Source organism: Argiope bruennichi, chromosome 7 (assembly GCF_947563725.1).
Source record: "Argiope bruennichi chromosome 7, qqArgBrue1.1, whole genome shotgun sequence".
Lineage (NCBI taxonomy): Eukaryota > Metazoa > Arthropoda > Arachnida > Araneae > Araneidae > Argiope > Argiope bruennichi.
In genome coordinates this window covers 109153907-109173634 of record NC_079157.1, presented here as the reverse complement: position 1 = coordinate 109173634, position 19728 = coordinate 109153907, and the positions used below count along the sequence as shown (strand labels likewise).

Below are 19728 nucleotides of genomic sequence, written 5' to 3'. Positions count from 1 at the left end.
ATTTTGAGATTGTTATAAATGCTACAAATCTTAATTTTGTATCCAACTATCCAACTGCTCAAAATATATTATTACCTATCATCACAAGTATTCCAGGTTTGCTCGAAACTATAAAGTTAGTGCTAGATACAAAAGCATAATTCAAAGGTATTAAAGAAAAGAAAGCAATTTATTAGAAATATCGACATACGTGACACGACATCAACTGAACAGAAATAATTCTAAACGTGATACAAGACAGACTGCTCGACCTACGTATATAATACTTGGCACATAGTTATTTTGTGGGTATTAGGCGCTCAAAAACGAAGGTTTTGCTTTTAAATTCTAATTCAAAATCGTGCTGTTAAAGCTTTTTTTCAATATTTTCAGAATATATAATTTTTTAAAACCAATGACATATCATCACAATTATTCCAGGTTTGTCTCGGCTGATAATTTTTGGAACAATTAAATTGGTACCATATAAAATGCAGGATTTTGTCTACAATCAAAAGTCGAGATACGTGATGCGACACCTATAGTTCAAAAATAATTCTAAACGCGATACACGATAGACCGTTGGATCTACAAATACTATTTTTAGCATATAGATATTTTGTGGATATTAAACGTTTAATGAAGAAGAATTATTAAATTTAAAACCAAACTGCTAACTTTCTCCTGAGAATCTTTGAATGTTTTATTGCTCGAAACAATTTTACATAACTTCGTGATTAAAACATTATCTTTTCAATGATATCAATTTTATTTTCCCATACTGTTCTTAAATTTTAATAAATAAAAAAATTATGTATGTTTTGCAAGAATGCTTTTCATAATTTTAAATATTTTATTTATATATAAGCGCTTTGTTCCGATATTAAATTCATTTTTTGTAAGCATGTTATCATTGCTTTGATTATAAATAATTTTTAAAAAGTAATATAAAATCCAATGGATTGAAGTTTGAATCTCTTTCATATTTTTTCCTTGTAAAGTGGAATAAATGCACAACTTGTTTTATTTCTGTGTTTCTTCTAAGAGTGACTCCAGAATCTCTTTGTCTGCTGTTTCTACGTCACAGAGACAAATACATATAAATTACAAAGAATTTTCTGCTAGTTTGGCTTATTCCTGATTATTAAGTGCACAGAAATTATTTGATAAACAACAAAAACATTAAAATTGTTTTAATTTTATTTTTCAACATGGGATTTGAATTTTTAAATTAAAACAATCATAATATTTTCTGTGAATTTTTGTGTTACGAAATCTTTTTATTTGTAGACGGTTTTATGCTGTGGATGGGCTACTACAGCTAGTTTTATGTGGATCTGTTTTTTCTCACTTTATAAAAAGGAAGAGGTACTTTGGGAAACAGCTGTTTATAATGGTACAAAATTTTTGTTATTCTCTTGCGGCGTGGTTTGGATTATTTATGTCTGCTTCACTGGTCAAGCAGGTTAGTGATGCCATTTTACCTCATGAATTTTTTTTTTTTTTTTTACAATTCTTATTAATTAAAATTTTCTACTTTACTGATTGATTAGTAATAAATGTGAAAGCTTGCACTAAAATTCGACAGATTAAATCAAGTTTCTTGCAGCTATTGTCTTCATGGATTCTAATTTTTTTCGAAAAAATTTTAATCTTTAAAAAAGATAATATCTTAACACTTACAAGGATGGAACAAGATATGCATTGAATTATCAGATATTCCATATTTAAAAAAATATATTGAAATCTTTTATTTTATATAAACTAAATAAAAGATATATAATTTGGTGATTAATTGTGTTCTTTTCAGGTCATTAACTTTTACATTACATTCAATTAGAGTTTTTCCAATTAAAGATCTTTATTTGGAATTTGCATATTTGCGTAAATTAAAATGATTTTCAATATAATCTAGTTGTAATTTTTTTACCTTTCATTGCATTTTTTCTTTGAAATTTTTTATGGTATTATTTTCTGTACCATAAAAAAAAGCAATTTACAGATGAAGAATTTTAAGCATTTTCAGTTCAAATATTAGTATTTCTATTTTTTGATATTTTGAAGAAAATTAATTGAAGACAAAGTTAATTTATGAATGAATAGAATGAAAAATTACAAATTTTATAAGAAACCAATAAAATAAAATTATTACCGTAAAAGAATTCCGTAAGTCATATTTGATTCATTCTTCAATTAATAATATATATTTAAGCGATAGTAAATTGGAATTTCTCCCTAATGAATAAAACTGCACCTCAGAATATATGCTGATGTGCTAGGTAACGATTATCATCAGTGATAATTGAAAAGGATGGTATGTAAAATGCTGAGAGTGGTTTCATCACAGGTAAATGATATCACAGTATATCTACGCTTCACAGTGCAATTGAAAAAATCGTCACAAAATTAGACACTTCATTCCCTCATTCTAACAATTCATTTTAAATAAAGTCACTAGTTTCTAATAATGATTTTTTAGATTTTCTAATCAGATTTTTTGTTCAAAAAGTGAGGATAATTTAGAAATTCATTAAACTTTAAAAATAAATTATAAGTAAATGAATACAAACAAAAAGATTCTGTTTGCACAAAAAGGATTAAACCATTTTTTTTTTTTTTTTTTTTTTTTTACTATTATGAAACTGGAAATTTCATCCTCCCGATGAATCTTTATCTGATAAGATATATGTTGATGTAAACATTTATTAATGTTAAATCTGCCATACTCAATTCAGCTGTCAATCGAGTAAAACACATGTTTTGCAAAATTGAGCACGAATTCTAATGATGTGTAAAGCATGTCTTTAAAATGTTCCAACTTTTTCTTGTTTTTGTTTATTTACAGAGCTTCTGAATAATTTTCTGTCTTGGAAAGCCTTTCTTCCTCTCAGCCGATTATCTTACTGCTCAAATCTGACTCATATGATCATTCTGATGAAAATACTTCTTCAAGCTGAGAGTATCATGGATTTCAGTCTCATAACACTGGTTAGTACAATATTATCGTTTGGCATCGTGTAGTCCATACATTCAAACTTTAATATTAATAATATATTAGATTAAGTCATATTACAAAAATTTATATCCCTTTCTACCATGCCCAGCGGGAGTACCTCAGATATGAAGATGGAAAGATTCCAGTATGGCAATTCTTGTCACCTGAGTAGGTACAGAAATGATGTGGGGTCGTCTACCCCTGGCCGATGATAGAATATACCTCCCACTGAAGGGGTAGTACTGTTGCCGGTGTTGACCCTTAGAAAATCTCATTTCTGGTCAATGTTGTTTTGTAGCGGTCCGTTCAATCAGATTTTTCTGTGCCTTTGCGCAAGTCGCATTAATCAACTTGAGATTCCTTGCTCTTAAGAATGTGTTAGCATATTCCTTTTATTAATACAAAGTATGACTATAGTTCGTTTGATTTTCACATAGTAAGAAATATGAGGGGATAAGTCATTTTAGAATCCCATTATAAATAAAATAATAAAAGTAGTAAGAGAAACATATCTTATTACGTTCAAAATATTAAGTCAATGATTTTGATAAATTTTAGTAAATGACGTTAGAGAATTTTAATAATCCGAAAGATGTGATTTGTTATAGTTTAGTTTTTAACTTTTTTTTTATCCACTGAATATATTTTTAAAAAATAGTTAATGGTATTGAGAGTTAAATCAAATAGTATTAATTTCTTATTAAAATAGTCTGATCTTCAATGTACTAACGACATAAAAATAATTTGGATTGGCATTATTTGTTTGCTACGAAGTCTTTTGCATGCAGATATATGGGCGTCATTCATATTTATGCAATTACACGAGAAAAACAAAACCTCTTTTAACATAATGCTTAACAGAGAATGAAATCTGCTTCGTTTGTGCAATGTGTTTATTTTAATGAAACTCCTGCCAATCCTTTTATGATTAATAATTGGCATTTCGATTATTTGTGAAAACCAAAAACGAACAGTTTACTAAAAAATGACAGATTTAAAGATCCAGCAATCACTTCTTTTTTCATTATATTCTAGAAAATTATATAATCAATTTTCTTAAAAAAGAAAGAAAAAAATTAAAAATTGGGAAACCTTACATTTTCTTTCCCACGTCATTTTTTGAAATTTATTAGCAGAGTTTACTTTTTCATGTCACTGCTTCCATGTTCACATCACCCTTTTAGACTTTTCGTTCGTGAGGATATTTAAAGTCTCTTTCGTATCGGTATTCCCCAGCAATTTTATTGTGAAAAACGCCATTCGACGAATTGTCTATGGCTGTACTTGATTGGTTGATTTGATTTTCTGTCGAAAGAGCCATCCTTGGCTAAACTGCGCTAACCGTCTATGGCATCAGTGACATCTTGCTACACCCAGCTGTAATAAGTGTAGTGGCAGGCCTCATTGAATAATTTTTTTATGTTGGTGATTCTGTTAAACATAATTTACTTTAAAATAAATAACAATGATTTGTTATTGTGATATGTTTCATTGTCCATTTGTGATTACTTGATTTCCATAAAACTTCACAATATGACATGTGAACGCCATCTTTCAGTTACATTTGAAATTATTTTCTATGCACATGGAAAATATCACAATGCCTCTTTCCTAATATTTGCGCAAACTAAATTTTTTTTCTTGCATTACTTCATTTATTATGCAATTTTGAAGTTAATACCATTTTAAAACTCGGATGTATTTTGTATTTATCCGTATTTTTTAATAAATTACAGAAAACTCTTATTTATACTGCAAATCATGCAAATTTAAAAATCGTACTTTATCAATAGCCATTAATTCTCCCTCTCCCTTTGTTAGCACCCATGATGAGGATCAATCTCGCTATACCCTAGGCTCGACCCAAATGGCAACTAGAGCATCAATAATGCAATAGCTAAAAACGCTTATAATATTTTTGTGAAGAAGAAGAATTATACTTATCCTAAACATATATATATATACATATATGAAAATTGATGACCTGTCTTACAAAACTATTAATTTCACGAAAACAATTTTTGCATTATCTTAACATTTAAAAAAAACCCCACTAAAATTACTTCTTCATTGATATGAATTTCATTTTAGTAAGATTATCCTCTTTCGTTTTAATATTTTTTAAACTTAACGATACATATATATTTATAATGTTTATAACTACTGCTATGAAATTCTATTAATACAAATGTATTGTAATGAAGCTCAAATCATTTCTTCAAAACATTTAATTACCTGCTTTCGGTATTATTAAAAATAAGATAAAAAATTGCTTTTTTGAATACTCTCTGAAATGGGATTTTTATTTTTGCTTTTATTTCGTATTATTTTCTTTTCTTTTCTATTTTTTTTTTTTGATTCAACTAAATCCAAGTTTCCAATTGTATCAAATAACAATTTTATACTATTTATAGAAACGATATTCCATATTAATCGTTTAACAGCCTAAATAGTCAATAATCTAGAGAAACAGTTGGTCGTGTAACTTTGCACATGAAATAAATATGAAACTTTAGAACTCAATTATCTAAAGGAAAAGTATATTCTTTATATGGATGTAACAACAAACTTTAGCAGAAGAAATTCAGCTATTATAAGATCGAAACGATGTTGTTTCATGAAAAATAAAAAAATAAACAATTATTTACTTATAATTATGTTAATTTAATTACAATTGTTATCTTTAAAAAATATTCATAAGAAAATAAAATTTTTCTACTGTACTATAACATCTATTTGAACCGACTGCATTATGCTTTATTTGTTTTTCAGATGTCGCTGTATTTATATACCTCTGCCTTCACATATTTGGTTTCCTTCACAGCATCATTGTTCTTTGAAATGCCAGTGCTAAACTTCTTGAATCAGCTTGGTCAGAAAAATGGGGGGAAAAACTCAAGTGTGACATTTTCTGTTTACAAAAAAAATAATCAAAATCATTCTGATGTCTTTAAAATTTCTTGAAATAATTTGTTTTCATGAGAAGGTACTCAGATTCGTAAACTCCATTAGAGAATGTAGAATTTTTTTTAATTCAAAATTGGATACTAACATTCATTAAAATAAAGCTTACTGAAGACATCAATTATGGTTTTTACTATTTATTTGTTATATGTACTTTTAACTCAATAAATAAGCATTCATCTTACTCATTTCTATAATTCTTTTGTTATCAAATTACTTCTTTATTTTATAGTTTCTAATAATAATTCATATAATCTTGAATAACAAAAGAAATAAAATGAAGCATAAAATGAATTGCCCTTAAGCATTAACATAATGAAATTGCTTTGTGCATTAATTGATGATTCGATACTATATTGCGAATTGAAAAGCTTAATTGCATATGTATATATGCAGTACGGCTACCTGACACTGAACATCTTAATATAATGATTGGGATCTTCAAATTACTTAGATGCGGCAACGAAATACAAATTCGAAGATGATTTATTATAACCAATTTTGCTGAAAGCCTGTACGAAATACTTGAACTAGTTACAAAGATCGATCAAACAGATTCGGATTATGTTTATTTCGCTTATGCGAATGTGTTTTGTTCTAAATTATGAGCACATTAGTTAAGCATACGAAGGTTCAGCCAAAGAAATAGGATTACTGAATTAAATTCTTTTTTTGACCCAATTTTACTTCACATAACAGCTTAGTTGTTGTTGTGTTGTGACTTATTGCACTTTAGAAGCCCGCTGACAGTTTTCTGTAAGCGATTTAAGCCGAGTGAGATTCCCTTGCTTTTTCAGTAGCGCCAACTGGGGCCAAGAGCACGACTTAGCTACTTCATGCGTCACATTCGTTTGCACAACCCCTTTTTACAGGGGGCACATTCACACACCTCTCAGATAAAACACAGAAGAAGAACAACCATGCCCGAACCCGGGACGCCCAGATCATGGGGAGGACGAGCTACCCCTATGCCAAGACACCGACGCTTTGCAGTTTTAATATATGCAATCATGCACTCCGATAATTCCTGACATACAAAAGTAAAATCACAAAAAATAATTAATTACAGGTTAGGCTATTCGAATAAATCGCATGATGGAAAACCGTGAGATAAGAATATCCATTCAATGACACGATACAAATGCTTGACTAAATTTATTTTTGGTAGGCACTCTTGTGAGCTGCATTCCTGAATACAATCATAGTCTTATGATTGAACGTATTGGGCTTAAATAATCCAATAGGCATTATGACCTAAGGTAAAAACTTAGGGATCATATTCAATTTTTCTAGTCTTTTTGTTCTGCTGTTTTCAATAAGCAAGGTCGTAGGAACAACTAGTGAATGTTTCCTGCAAGTTAATTGAGCCACATACTCCCTCATTTGCAGCTGTCCAAAAACGGTACAGTAACTGTCCCTTGTCCAATATGCCAGCTGTAGTCTTTTTTATCAATATGATGATTGATATATTGTCTGATCAATATTTTTATAATGCTTAAATTTGAAAAGCAATACTATTTCCCCCAATGTACTCTTAAACAATACACTGCCTCTATATATGCACTCAAAGTCTGAATTATAGATGAAAACTAAATTAGACACTCGATGTATTTATAGAGATAGCGGATTCCCCGTGAACTCGAATGTCTTTATTTTTACACCTGAATTAAAATTAAGAGACCGTGGAATGTTTACCTACAAAAATCGTAGTTATTTAATAAAAATAATAGTGTAGATACAAATATTATACTTAAGTTATAAATTTAGAACTCATCTTTAAAATGAAATTATTTTTTTCAAGATTAGTCGCTGGAAAGTGTGTGTAGATTTCATAGATCTAAAATGCAAGTCATATTGAATAATTTACGCTTGTTGTGTGCAAAATTAATTATAATAAATATATTGTTTAAATATGTAATCTTTCAAAAACATTATCTGGTATTGTCCAGTTACAGATCCCATCTGAGATGAAGTGATACCACTTTAAAGGTTATGTGCCTTAAATTTTCCTAAAGGGTTATCTGAGAGTTTAATATATCACTAACTTTAAAATATCCTATGCCAAAACTTTATTTTATTTAATTAATAAATTTTACGTAGAAAAATTTCCGGAACATAAATTTCAATTACTATATCATGACTTCCTGGAGATAATCGGCATTTTCTGCTACGAACTCTTCTGAATATGCTTATAATTAAATTGCCTTTATTTTTTAGACCCCAGAAAAACCGTTTTTATTTTTCGCACTTTTTTAAGGAATCGTCGTGATGTGTTGTATAAAGCACTTCATCGCTATTAGAAAAAAAACTCTTTATTTCACTAACAACTCTATTTTCCCCAGCATTTCTCCTGTTTGTCTAAAATTTCCCCTATGTTTTTCCTAAAATTTTCAGAACTTAGAGAAAAATATGGAAAATTTTAGTGTAAAACTGGATAAAATTCTGAAAATTTTAGGAAAAAATAGGGGAAATTGTAGAGAAAAATAGAAGTGCCGGGAAAAATGGAAAGAAATCTTCAGAAACAGGTGAAATTTTACAGATCATAATGCACTGAATACTGCTAAATGTAGTAACTGTATTTATCGTAGGCGGCACTGCGATCGTTTCTAGGTTACAAAAAATTTCGTAGGCGGCACTGCGATCGTTACTAGATCTCTTCTAGTTGGCACTACGATCATTTGTGTTTACTAAACTTTTAGTAGGTGGCACTGCAATAGTTAATATTTATTGAAATTTTCATAGGTGGCATCACGATCGTTGCTAGTTTGCTGAGCTGGCAACATCCTATTCTTCCCTAAAATATCTCCTACTTCTCTAAAATATTAAGAATTTTTTTTCAGTTTTACAATAAAATTTTCACAATTTCTCTCTAAAATTTCCTCTATGTTTCCGAACATTTCTCACCATTTTCCCCAGCATTTCTACTGTTTTTCTCTAAAATTTCACCTATTTTTTCCTATAATTTTCAGAATTTTTTCCAGTTTTACACTAAAATTTTCACTGTTTCATTCTAAAATTTCGATTATGTTTCTGAACATTTATCCCCATTTTCCCCAGCATATCTCGTATTTTTCTCTAAAATTTCCCCAATTTTTTCTTAAAATTTTCTCCAGTTTTTCACTAAAATTTTCACTATTTCTCTGTAAAATTTCCTCTACGTTTCTGAACATTTCTCCCCATTTTCCCCAACATTTCTGCTATTTTTCTCTTAAATTTTCCCTATTTTTTCCTAAAATTTTAAGAATTTTTTTTCAGTTTTACACAAAATTTTTCACTATTTCTCTCTAAAATTTCCTCTATGTTTCTGAACATTTCTCCCCATTTTCCCCAGCATTTCTCTAATTTATCTCTAAAATGTCCCCTATTTTTTCCTAAAATTTTCAGAATTTTTTCCAGTTTTTCACTAAAATTTTCACTATTTCTGTGTATCTTTTCCTTAATGTTTCTGAACATTTCTCCCTATTTTCCACAACATTTCTCTGAAATGTTCTGAAGCTCGAAAACAAGGATTTTTTAATGCATAGAAAGAGGCTCTTACACACTGTCGCATATTCCAGGAAAGACATGCAAAGAGGCTTCCATTTCACAAAGACAAATACAGGAACTCTCCCAAGACTATCACGTGATAATGACTATCGCTGGAAGCAATAAGTTACTTACCTCATTGTCCGTAAACGAGATTTCTTTCACGCTCAGTGCTATACAAAAAAAAGTCATTTTTTCTCCAAGAATTTTTTAGAGATATTCAATGCTACAAAAAATTCCGTGTGTATTATTCCTTAAATAGATTCAAACGCCATACTTATTGCAATTACTAATACTTTTCCTCCACTGAAACGATTTGATATTCACGTATTTAAATTACCCTAGCCCAGTTAGCCTGAGAATTCCGCTGTCCTAGAGCACAGGATAATTTTGCATAGAGCAAAAAAAGAATGGAATCTCTCTTTTCCTAATAGAATTTTCACGAGGGGGACACATGCTGTTAAACAATTGTCAACAATGAAAAAATAAATATTGATGGTAATTTGCGAATTTGCAGAATTGGATTTAATAAGTTAACCTAGCTTTTTAAATTCACCAAGATGTTTCTTAGCTTAATTAATGTACAGCAAAAATAATTTGCGATTTTTTTTAATGTATATTTATTTTTAAGCACTTTAAAAAAATGAAAGTGATATTTTAAATGAAATATCACTTCCTTCATAAATATCTAAACACATCTTGAATGAAATATCACTTCCTTCATAAATATTTAAACACATCTTGAATGAAATATCACTTCCTTCATAAATATTTAAATACATTTTGAATGATGCATAAAAATCCATCCAAATGTAAATACTTTTTAATCTATAGCAGGAAATCTAAATTAGTTTTAAAAGTTTAAAATTTTTACGTTTTTAGTATAATATTAATTTTATTCTCAGTGCACCGGAGATTTCTCCATAACGAAAAAAATTATAATGTTCGCATTCAATTCTTTTTATATGTGAACTCTTTTTTTCATTTTTTAATAAACTAGCTTTATTAAGGTATTTAATTGAAGAGCAAAAAAATAAATTACCATTTTAAAAAAGATTTTTTTAAGCTACGAAGAGTGCTAAAACTGCATAAAAGATAAATGAAATATTTAGTTTTATAGATTCGGAAATATATCTCATCAATTTGAGAAAAGGTTATTTTAAGAAAATGCTGGTGATGTTTATTAAAGCATCTGTATCTAAACTAAAAAAAAAATAATTTATATTTAAAGAAAAATGAGATAAACGTACAAATGCTTAGCCTATTTATCACTTTTAACCGAAACTTCCATTGGCTAATTTATCCGTATTTACTTATTAGTCATTATGAGTATTAATGCACTTGCTAAGTTTTTCAAAATTCTATCGAAATCATTCTAAAAATCTGTAAATACTATCTGCATTTTCGACTTTATTTACTTCCTTTCACAATATTTAACCGGCTTTACTTAAGTTAGCGTATCATATCATTAAGCCCGAAATTTCGAATTAAATTTTGAAAATCGGTATTTCTCTCGCTTTCTCGTGTAAAAGTTGTGACATTTAGTATAATTCGTGGTGGGACATTTTAATAATTTTAAAGATATTAAGTCATTTAATATATTTTTAAAAAAAAACAGGTTTAACAAATAGGGCATTATCTAAATTTGAAAAAGTTTCTTATTATTTGTAAGCATGAACTATGAAACGCAAAAATAGAATATAAAAATATTTCGAATGCCATTTTATAATCTTAAGGGAAATTTTATCGAAAAGCTTAAAATATTATAGAGAAAAGACAATGTAATAAGAGCATTTCTTGGATATTCCTTAAAAACTATTAAGACGATTTTAAACCTTAAATGGCAGAATGTTTAGGTATATAAGTAGTAATCGATTTTAATATAGGCCAATAATTTGACTCAACCTGGAGGAAAATACACAATGAAATTTGGCAAATTCACAACCGACAGGAGTGAATCAAACTTATCAATTTTGTACAAATCTAAAATTTTGTACAACAGTCTAAAAACGAGTACATCAAAAGGCAAGATTTTTAAACAAACATGGCACATGATTTAGGTAGTTAAATAACGGATTTAATATAGTAATAAAAGAAACATTCAGCTTAATTATAGATATGCTATATATTAATATGGAAAACGAGCAATAATAGTGCAATGAAACTTCAAAATAAACAATTCACATCTAACTCATTAGAAGTTTTTTAAAATGCCACTAATTATTTTTCGTTAAAGACCTCAAAAAATAACCCTTTACAATCAGAAGGACCAAGAATGTAATTAGATCTTTTGGTTTTAAATTCGAATTAAATTTAATTCAAATTAAAGGCATTGAAATTTCTAAGAAAACTTAAGAACCAGAGAAAATTTCATTTCGTAAAATTGATACATTTTTAGAGAATTACCAGTTTCTATTCTCGCATATCTATTGTCTAGTTGAATAATAATGACTTATATTTAAATTGAAATTAATAAAATGATTTTTAGGCGAAAGATGGAAACAATTAATCTTATGCATTTCTACTTTTAAATAGAATACACTATTCGGTGTATGTACCGTCTTAAATTCAACTTATGAATTTGTTAGAGAAGTAGTCCTAGGAAGTTTTAATTCTATCAGAATAAACAATTATCCGAAACGAGAAAAAAATATTTGATAATTAAATACAAAATTGAATTCGAAATACATAAACTTTATTGGAAGATTTTATATACAAAAACGGATCATTTACAAGATTATTACAATATAAAAAGAATTGTAATTTTACAACATAAACATCTCAATTATAACATGTGAAAGGATTGAATTAAAAAAATTCAGTACTGGTCTCAAATTAAATAGCCTTTTATTTTTAAATGCAATAGGCTTAGCAAGAATTCAAAACAATTCTAAATTTAAAACCTTCAATCTAAAATTCATATGTTAATTGGTCCAGCTAATACAAACATTGATTCTAAAGGGTAAAAACATAGAAACTATTGTACAATGATAAAAGCTTAATTAAAGTCGTAAGATTTTCTACAATGCATGTTAATTTATTCAATTTGAATAGATAAAAGTTAAATAATTAAAAACTTCAGACAAAATTTATTAAATTTAATCCTTTTGGAAAACTGATACATCAGAATCTAACTTTTTCATATTATTGAAAAAACAAAAAGCTATCTACATTACATTTAACATTCATTGCATCCATTCACTTTTTTCCCCTCAATAAATGGGGTTTTGTTTTATTCGGGTAGATTTTTGGGGATTGTAATTCATACTAATCACGAGAGAGTGTCAATTTCCTCTAAAAGCATATTGATCACCGTGGTGATCAGGCACAGTGATCAAATGATTTGAGAGTCGTAGGACATTTTGATTGGCTGGCCGGCCGAGCCAATCAAAGTATCCTTTATTCGCGGATGTACATATTTAAGTAAAATTTAAAGACGAAATGATATTTAGAATTTAAGATTTGGTATTTTAAATTATTGATCTTTCTATAACTAATATTAAGTTTAATATATTTAATAACTCGCTGCAAATGGATGCAACGAACAGAAATGTATTTAATTTATCTGTATAGATTATGGTAAAATTTATCGAAAGTGTTGAAATTCGATTTAAATTAATGAGCATTGATACCATGTTTTTAAATTTCTATTCAGAAACAACTCCTTCGAATTTGGTTACATTTTCAAATGTGAAAGATAATGAAAAATGGAATAAAAAATCTATCGTATCGCATAATTTTAGAATATCTATAGTTGCAGTAATCAAGAATTATAAAATTTAAAATATAAACATAACATCTTTTCAAAGCACAACATCATTTCATATGTGCAGAAACAAGATTTAAGGATGAGGAATATTAATTGAAAATAAATCTAAATTTCAAATAATTTTTAGAAGGACAAACATGCATGTTGACAATGCAACTTGCCTTATCTTTCCTGCATAGTATAGAAGAATTTTCTTCCTAGATTTTCATTCGTTTTTTTTTTTTTTTAATTTGAATTTGACAAACTTACAAATACACCTTAAAAATTACAAATTATTTTAGAGTAAATTTTGAGAAAGAAATTATCATTGCAAATTTAGAGATTAAGATCAAACAAACAAAAATTAAGCCTATGTACAAATTTCCTTTGCGTATTTAGAAGATGAATAGAGTGAAAGGTGAAATTTTCTTATGAAATGCAAAATTCTTTGATATTTGAATTACGCGCACATAGCCATTAGAATTAATATAGTGAATTCTTGTATCGTAATTGAAATTCTAAAAATAGTAAGATAATAAAAGCGCTTTTATGAGCATTTATATTCAGTGAAAAATGGAAACCAAGGACAATTTTCGTAGAATTTGTAGATAAATTGTAAAGTAGACAACATAATTAGGATGTGAAGAAATTATAATCGTTTCACAATTGAAATACTCAAATTTTTGAATCTTGTTACAACAATCAGTGATGAAAAGTAATCATAAATCATCCATCAGCATAAAGGTGCATTCGGCACTTACAAAAGACGAGAACATGCACCATGCAAATTAAATGATTTTAGTTTTTTATTTCAAAAAAATTAGTTCTTTGCCATTCCATCCGCACTGTATTGACATCCTTAAATAATTTTGATTTGACTAAAAATGAAACACATTTAAAGATTACATCAGTTTGCAGACTGGTTATATATCGATAATTGATTTGGTACTAAATATGCATTTTGAGTTTGTTCCAATATTTATAATTACAAATTCAACTTCATACGATGGATCTCCGTCCATAATTTCATAGCAAAGGCTCCAACTTCCAATGAGCGCTTCATGAAGGTTCCGGATGTTATCTGCTGTGCTATTATCACTTCGGTCAAATCGTGTTAATATCTGAAAAGATTAAATTTGAATTAACATTAGATCAGATCTGGAACTAAAATTGCCCTTAAATATTTGAGTATAAATTACTTAACGTTGCTGTTATACCGATAATTCAGAATCCTAGAGAGAAAAAGTTTAGTTTCGATTTAGAAGGGAAAATAAAAATCCTTATTAAAATGTAGAATCCAGTTCATCAGCACTTCGGCTTTTGGAAACTAAATTTATAACGATTTAAAAACAATCTTAAAATAATTAAGCACAATTTAATTATTCCAGAATCTTCCGACAGCTATGCAAGTATTCTCCATACGGGCCAGAAGTGGAGCGAATAATGAATGCTCAAACAGTAAACCAGGACTCGCAATCATTAATTACAGTACTGAATATGGTCGATTTTGCCAGGCTGTAACGCTCGTAGAACCGTTTAAAATGCTTTTAAAATGAACACATATGTGCTTAGTAAAGGAAAAAAAAGCAAGGCCCGAAGTTTTGCTTGAGAAGCATTCCGATTTCTTTGCGTAAAATTGCGGATGAAGTTTTATGTATTATTTAAATGTTAAAAAAATGAATTTGATAACCATATTGGTATAAATGTATACAAGTTATTGCAATTAACAAGGGATTTTGTTTGGTTCGTTCTAAAAAACAAGTAACTGGAGGTCAAACGGAGACGCGAAACAAAATGGCACGGAAACAACTTTTACTCATCTGTCGCAGTCGTGGGTCTGAAAAGGTTTCTACTCATGCAACAACCGTCTGCTTGACGACATGCAAAAGGCCTATAAAGTTCAATTCCATTCTCAGACGGCCACTTATTTCGACAACCATTTATAAAAATTGATCACGATATGACGCATATGTCGTATGTTGAAAAGTTCACATGTTGAGAAGTAATTGACACTTGCATCTACTTCAGTAAAAGTTTCCATTGATTGATCTTAAATTTATGCAAGTTTTCAGTTTTACCATTCTATTGGCGCAGTTTAACCTAACCTGGCTCTTGCGCCATTAAATCCCAACTAAACAAACAGTAAAAGTTTCCAAGGAATTAAGGTTTATGCATTTTTATTGCCTCCAAGGTATTTTCTGAAAGACCCAAATGAAGTGATTTCCAAATATCAAATCATGGATTTATAAATCGGGAACTTACCATGTTCTTGAATACTTCGATGTCATAAATGGAGTATCTTCTCCACATCAAGTAAAATTAGTATCTATTGATGACGTGTTTATGGAACAAAGGCATTTTACTACCGACAGTGGGCGTCATGTTTTTTCCTGAAAAATGGCATCAGTATAAGTTAATTTTTTATCCTATAAATGCCTAACAAAATAAAAGTACACTTTTTAAATCATAATTATCATTTGATAATCAAGTCAACTGATTGCACTCAATCTTCATTGATATGACAATTATCATAATTCGTACAATTTACCATCCTCCTGGCCATTCATATCTCTTCGATATATAGAGAATTTGTGACTGGAGCCGAGAGGGCATTCACTTGGCAGATGGGGAGTGCCGTTATGCCATTTTCCCAATAGATGGCGTCAAATGTGTTCTTTGCACAATGCACTGCCGTTGCGTCGATTGTCTAATATTTTGACTCCTTTATATAACGTTCTATCTGACCTGAATAAAAGTAAAGAAATTGGTAAAAAAATTAATGGTATAAGTGAAGTATTTTAAATTCATATCAAAATTCTTGCTAAACGTACTCCAAAAAAATCATTCCGACTCGCATTTGTTCTTTCCATTCATTTGTTGAAAAAACTGTACAAGAAGCGATCGCCATGGTTCTTTATCCCAGTCTAGGTATTTGATATCTATGTAATTCCGATACTCTCGTGGCTTAGAAGCAACATGTGTGGAATATGGAGAAATAAGCATTTCTTACGGTTTCAATTTACCGTGCAGATGTTTTTTTTATGTTTCAACAATTCTTCTGATACTACAGATGAAGCACTTGATCTTGGTCGCGTATTTCAAGCTTTACAAATTATAGATGAAATCTGTTGGATCTCTGTCCCTAATTTGGTTTCAGAGGATCCCAATTCCAAACTGTACTCGCTTAAGACTCCAGATATTATTTGTTGCGCCGTGATCAACTTCGAACAAGAAATAACATCTGAAAAGATTAAATATTTAAATTAACAAATTGGAATTTCATGGTACTCCTGAAGGGTGGTTTCATTTCTACAGTATATAAATTGCCCTTTCATTCTATATCCAATTCAAAAACCTGGAATGAATTCACTTGCAATTCCAATGATAGGACTAAATTACCTACGTCTTTTAAATTACAAACACTAAGGCTCACATCAGTTCATTTTTCCTCTCAAAATGAAATTTGCACTATTAAATACATTTCTAAAACTATCCCTCAAAACGTTTCATTTGATCTTTCCAAACAGACAATTCCATTTTCCCCCCCAAGAGCTGAAGATTAATTAATTTAGGAAATTAAGTAGTGCATCCAGTTATTAAATCTCCGTTAAGCCCAATTACTACTTACTCTTCAGATTCAAAATTCCAATATACTCTTGTTGAAAGCTCCAGGTATCTGTTGAACCGCTGAACCACGATCACTTTGGTCGAACATGTCAACACCTGAAAAGGTTAAGTATTTAAAATAACAAATAAGATACGAAAACACGAATATTATGAAATTCAAGACTATACAATTTACTTCTCTTTTAATTCATATCGATAATTCAAAAATCCGAAAAGATTTTGCTTGCGATTTCATTGCTAGAACTATATTAACTGCCATTTAAATAAAATATTAAAGCTAACTCCAGCTCATTTCCCTTTAAAAATGCAAGTATTCGCAGTATTAAAAATAATTCGTGCAAGTATTTCATTTGATTTCTCTAAAGAAAACTCCGAATTCATTTCCGACAGATATATGCGAATTTATTTAACAAATTTGCATCCAATTATTTGTTCTCCGTTAAGCACAATTACTATTTAATAAGGTTATTCGCCAAATGTTTGAATGATATTCAAAAGAACCCATAAGATGAAATGATAAAACATTGAATTTCACTTCAGCAATATTGTAATAATTTAAAAGTTGTATCGGCGTATGACTGCGCTTTAAAGTGCAGATTGTAAACGCTCGATACATAAAATAAACATTTCTTATTTTAGGATATTACGACCAATGACTGAAAGTGTTTTAAAGAAATTAAAACACAGACTACGTCAATTCCAAATAACAGCGATCATCTCACTCGTTCTACTTTTACAACATAATCCCCGTTGCCAGATGCAGCAGCAGAAAAACAGTTTCATTTAACACAATATATAAAATATTTTTGCAGCAATTACTTCAAAAACAAACATGAACAATTATAACAATTAAACAAATACAGAACATTAACAATTTATAATATTTAATTACGTGTGAACCACAATAACTTGCTTTTCTCACAACCTGTTCCTACAATTGCAACTCATTTTATGGCATGTCATTTAGATGCTGGGAAAATAATGAATTTGATAACGACTAATGAAGAACTGAAAAAACGAAAGATTGGTCATTACAGAGAGTAAGCTTCTCGCAGATCATAAAGAACGAAACAAAATAACCTATAAGGCATTTTTTTTGTCGTATCGTAGGTGCTGTAACAGATGATCGTTTAGGATTCCATTCTCAGGCTGTCAATCATTTCAAAACCTACATAGGATAGCCAGTCTCACAGTATGACACTTACTTCATTTTCGTTAGTTCTTATTCTGGGATTTACCTAAAAGTGCTATCTGCTTCAATAGAAGTTTGAAGTCCGCTTCACATCGCTTCACAGCCTCCAGAAACTTACTTTCTAGACGACCCAATTAAAATAGTTACCAAAGCCATGACATTTGGTCATTTCTTTTAAAATTCGTGAACTTACCGTGTCCTTGAACTTCTAATACAATTAATTCTCGGTACCATCTTGAGAGTATTTCCTCACATTCAGCATAACTAATGTAGAAGTATGGCATACACCTGAAACTAAGAAATCAGTACTACTGATGGTTGAAGGAGGGCTTTTATCACGCAAAATAGCATCTATGAGTGGCCCAACCTATGAATATCCAATGAAATAAAATGAGTAAATTTTTATACTTCTAATTGCCATTTGATAAATTCAAATGACTAGCCTACATTCATTACGATATGACAATTATAATGAGTATAACTTACCTATATGAATTCTGAACTAAATTGAAAAGATTTTCTTGGCCATCCAGATAGCTCTATCGGTACTATTTTTATCAAAAAGTTTACTCTACATGTGGAGAATAACGTTGAGCCATTGTTCCAGTAAACAGCATTGCCTCTGGAGCGAGCTGCATCAGTAACAACTACAGGCGTATTTCCTTCGTTGAGGATTTCTGATGTTGAATTTCACTTAAATGAGTAAAAGCTAATGAATCCAACAGAAACTTTGTTATTGTTGAGACAGTTTAAATATAGAAGCCTTGGAGATCTTTAAACCTAAAACTTATCAAAGGCGCATTATTTCTGCTCATTTGTAGAAAAGGACAAAAGAAAATCATTGCCATGATTCTTCTGTCATTGGGCCATACCATGTAAAATCTACATAATTGCAACATTCACCTCGCTTAAAAGCAACTTGCATGGAATATCCTTAGATTAATATTTCTTCTCCATTCCACGAAATGCTTAAATTTTAACCTACCTTAAAAGCTATCGAATAGTTAAAAATATCTTGACAACTGATTAGTAATTACCATTAAATTTTTAAGGCTACAAAATTTAAAAACACTTTTCTTCGTTTAATATTAGCAAATTTGTTCTCAAATAGAAGAGACCAGTATATTTTTCACATTTACTACTTTTACTCTTAACTTTACTATTTTAAGACTTTATGAAATTTTTTTATGCACCGAAATGCAGAGAAGTGCAATGCGAAATGCGTTTAAATAAGTTCAGAATAACTTCATTTTAAAACTTTTTTTTTAACTCCGAATGCCTACTAAATTAACGCAATTACCTTTTTCTATTTCCGTTTTAGCCGATTACTTCCTTTCATTTAATTCAAAAGCAATTAGAATTCGTCCACATTCGATATATAAAAAGGCGATTAAAACTTCCTTTTAATTTTAATATGGAATAAATGAAATTATTTCTAAATTCTGGAAGCGGAGAAGTTCAAATAAGCTCAGCTACTTTATTAAGTGGGAATTACACGCCTTCCGCTTGATAAATATGTTACCATTTTAGGGTTAATCGATATACAAGACCGAATCAAACTCAAGTTCTTTCTTTCTATGGGTTACGAAAATGTTAAGTCAATTAGAGGAAGATTTAATATATAGAATACAAAGAAAACGGAACCAATAAGATTACTTCTCATATCATAAGATAATTTTAATTCCAAGACAGAAAGGT

The 19728-nt window shown here is 29.4% G+C and overlaps 1 protein-coding gene and 1 long non-coding RNA gene across 4 annotated transcripts in view; one reads left to right on the top strand and one right to left on the bottom strand.

Moving 5' to 3' along the window:
- Positions 1 to 6039, top strand: part of LOC129976391 (nose resistant to fluoxetine protein 6-like) — a 56665-nt gene extending 50626 nt beyond the window's left edge. For all 3 annotated transcript variants that reach the window (XM_056089926.1, XM_056089927.1, XM_056089924.1), the window contains 3 exons: positions 1270 to 1444; positions 2825 to 2967; positions 5747 to 6039. In XM_056089926.1, the coding sequence (XP_055945901.1) occupies positions 1270 to 1444; positions 2825 to 2967; positions 5747 to 5938 (510 nt within the window). In that variant the 3' untranslated portion in view covers positions 5939 to 6039. The remainder of the gene's footprint in view (positions 1 to 1269; positions 1445 to 2824; positions 2968 to 5746) is intronic.
- A 7571-nt stretch (positions 6040 to 13610) lies between these two features.
- LOC129976161 (uncharacterized) lies at positions 13611 to 18694 on the bottom strand. Its single transcript, XR_008785092.1, has 7 exons — positions 18517 to 18694; positions 18224 to 18397; positions 16840 to 16934; positions 16043 to 16452; positions 15753 to 15956; positions 15474 to 15601; positions 13611 to 14332 (listed from the first exon to the last, which is right to left on the bottom strand). It is a non-coding gene; the product is annotated as an uncharacterized LOC129976161 (long non-coding RNA).
- Between the last annotated feature and the right edge of the window lie 1034 nt (positions 18695 to 19728).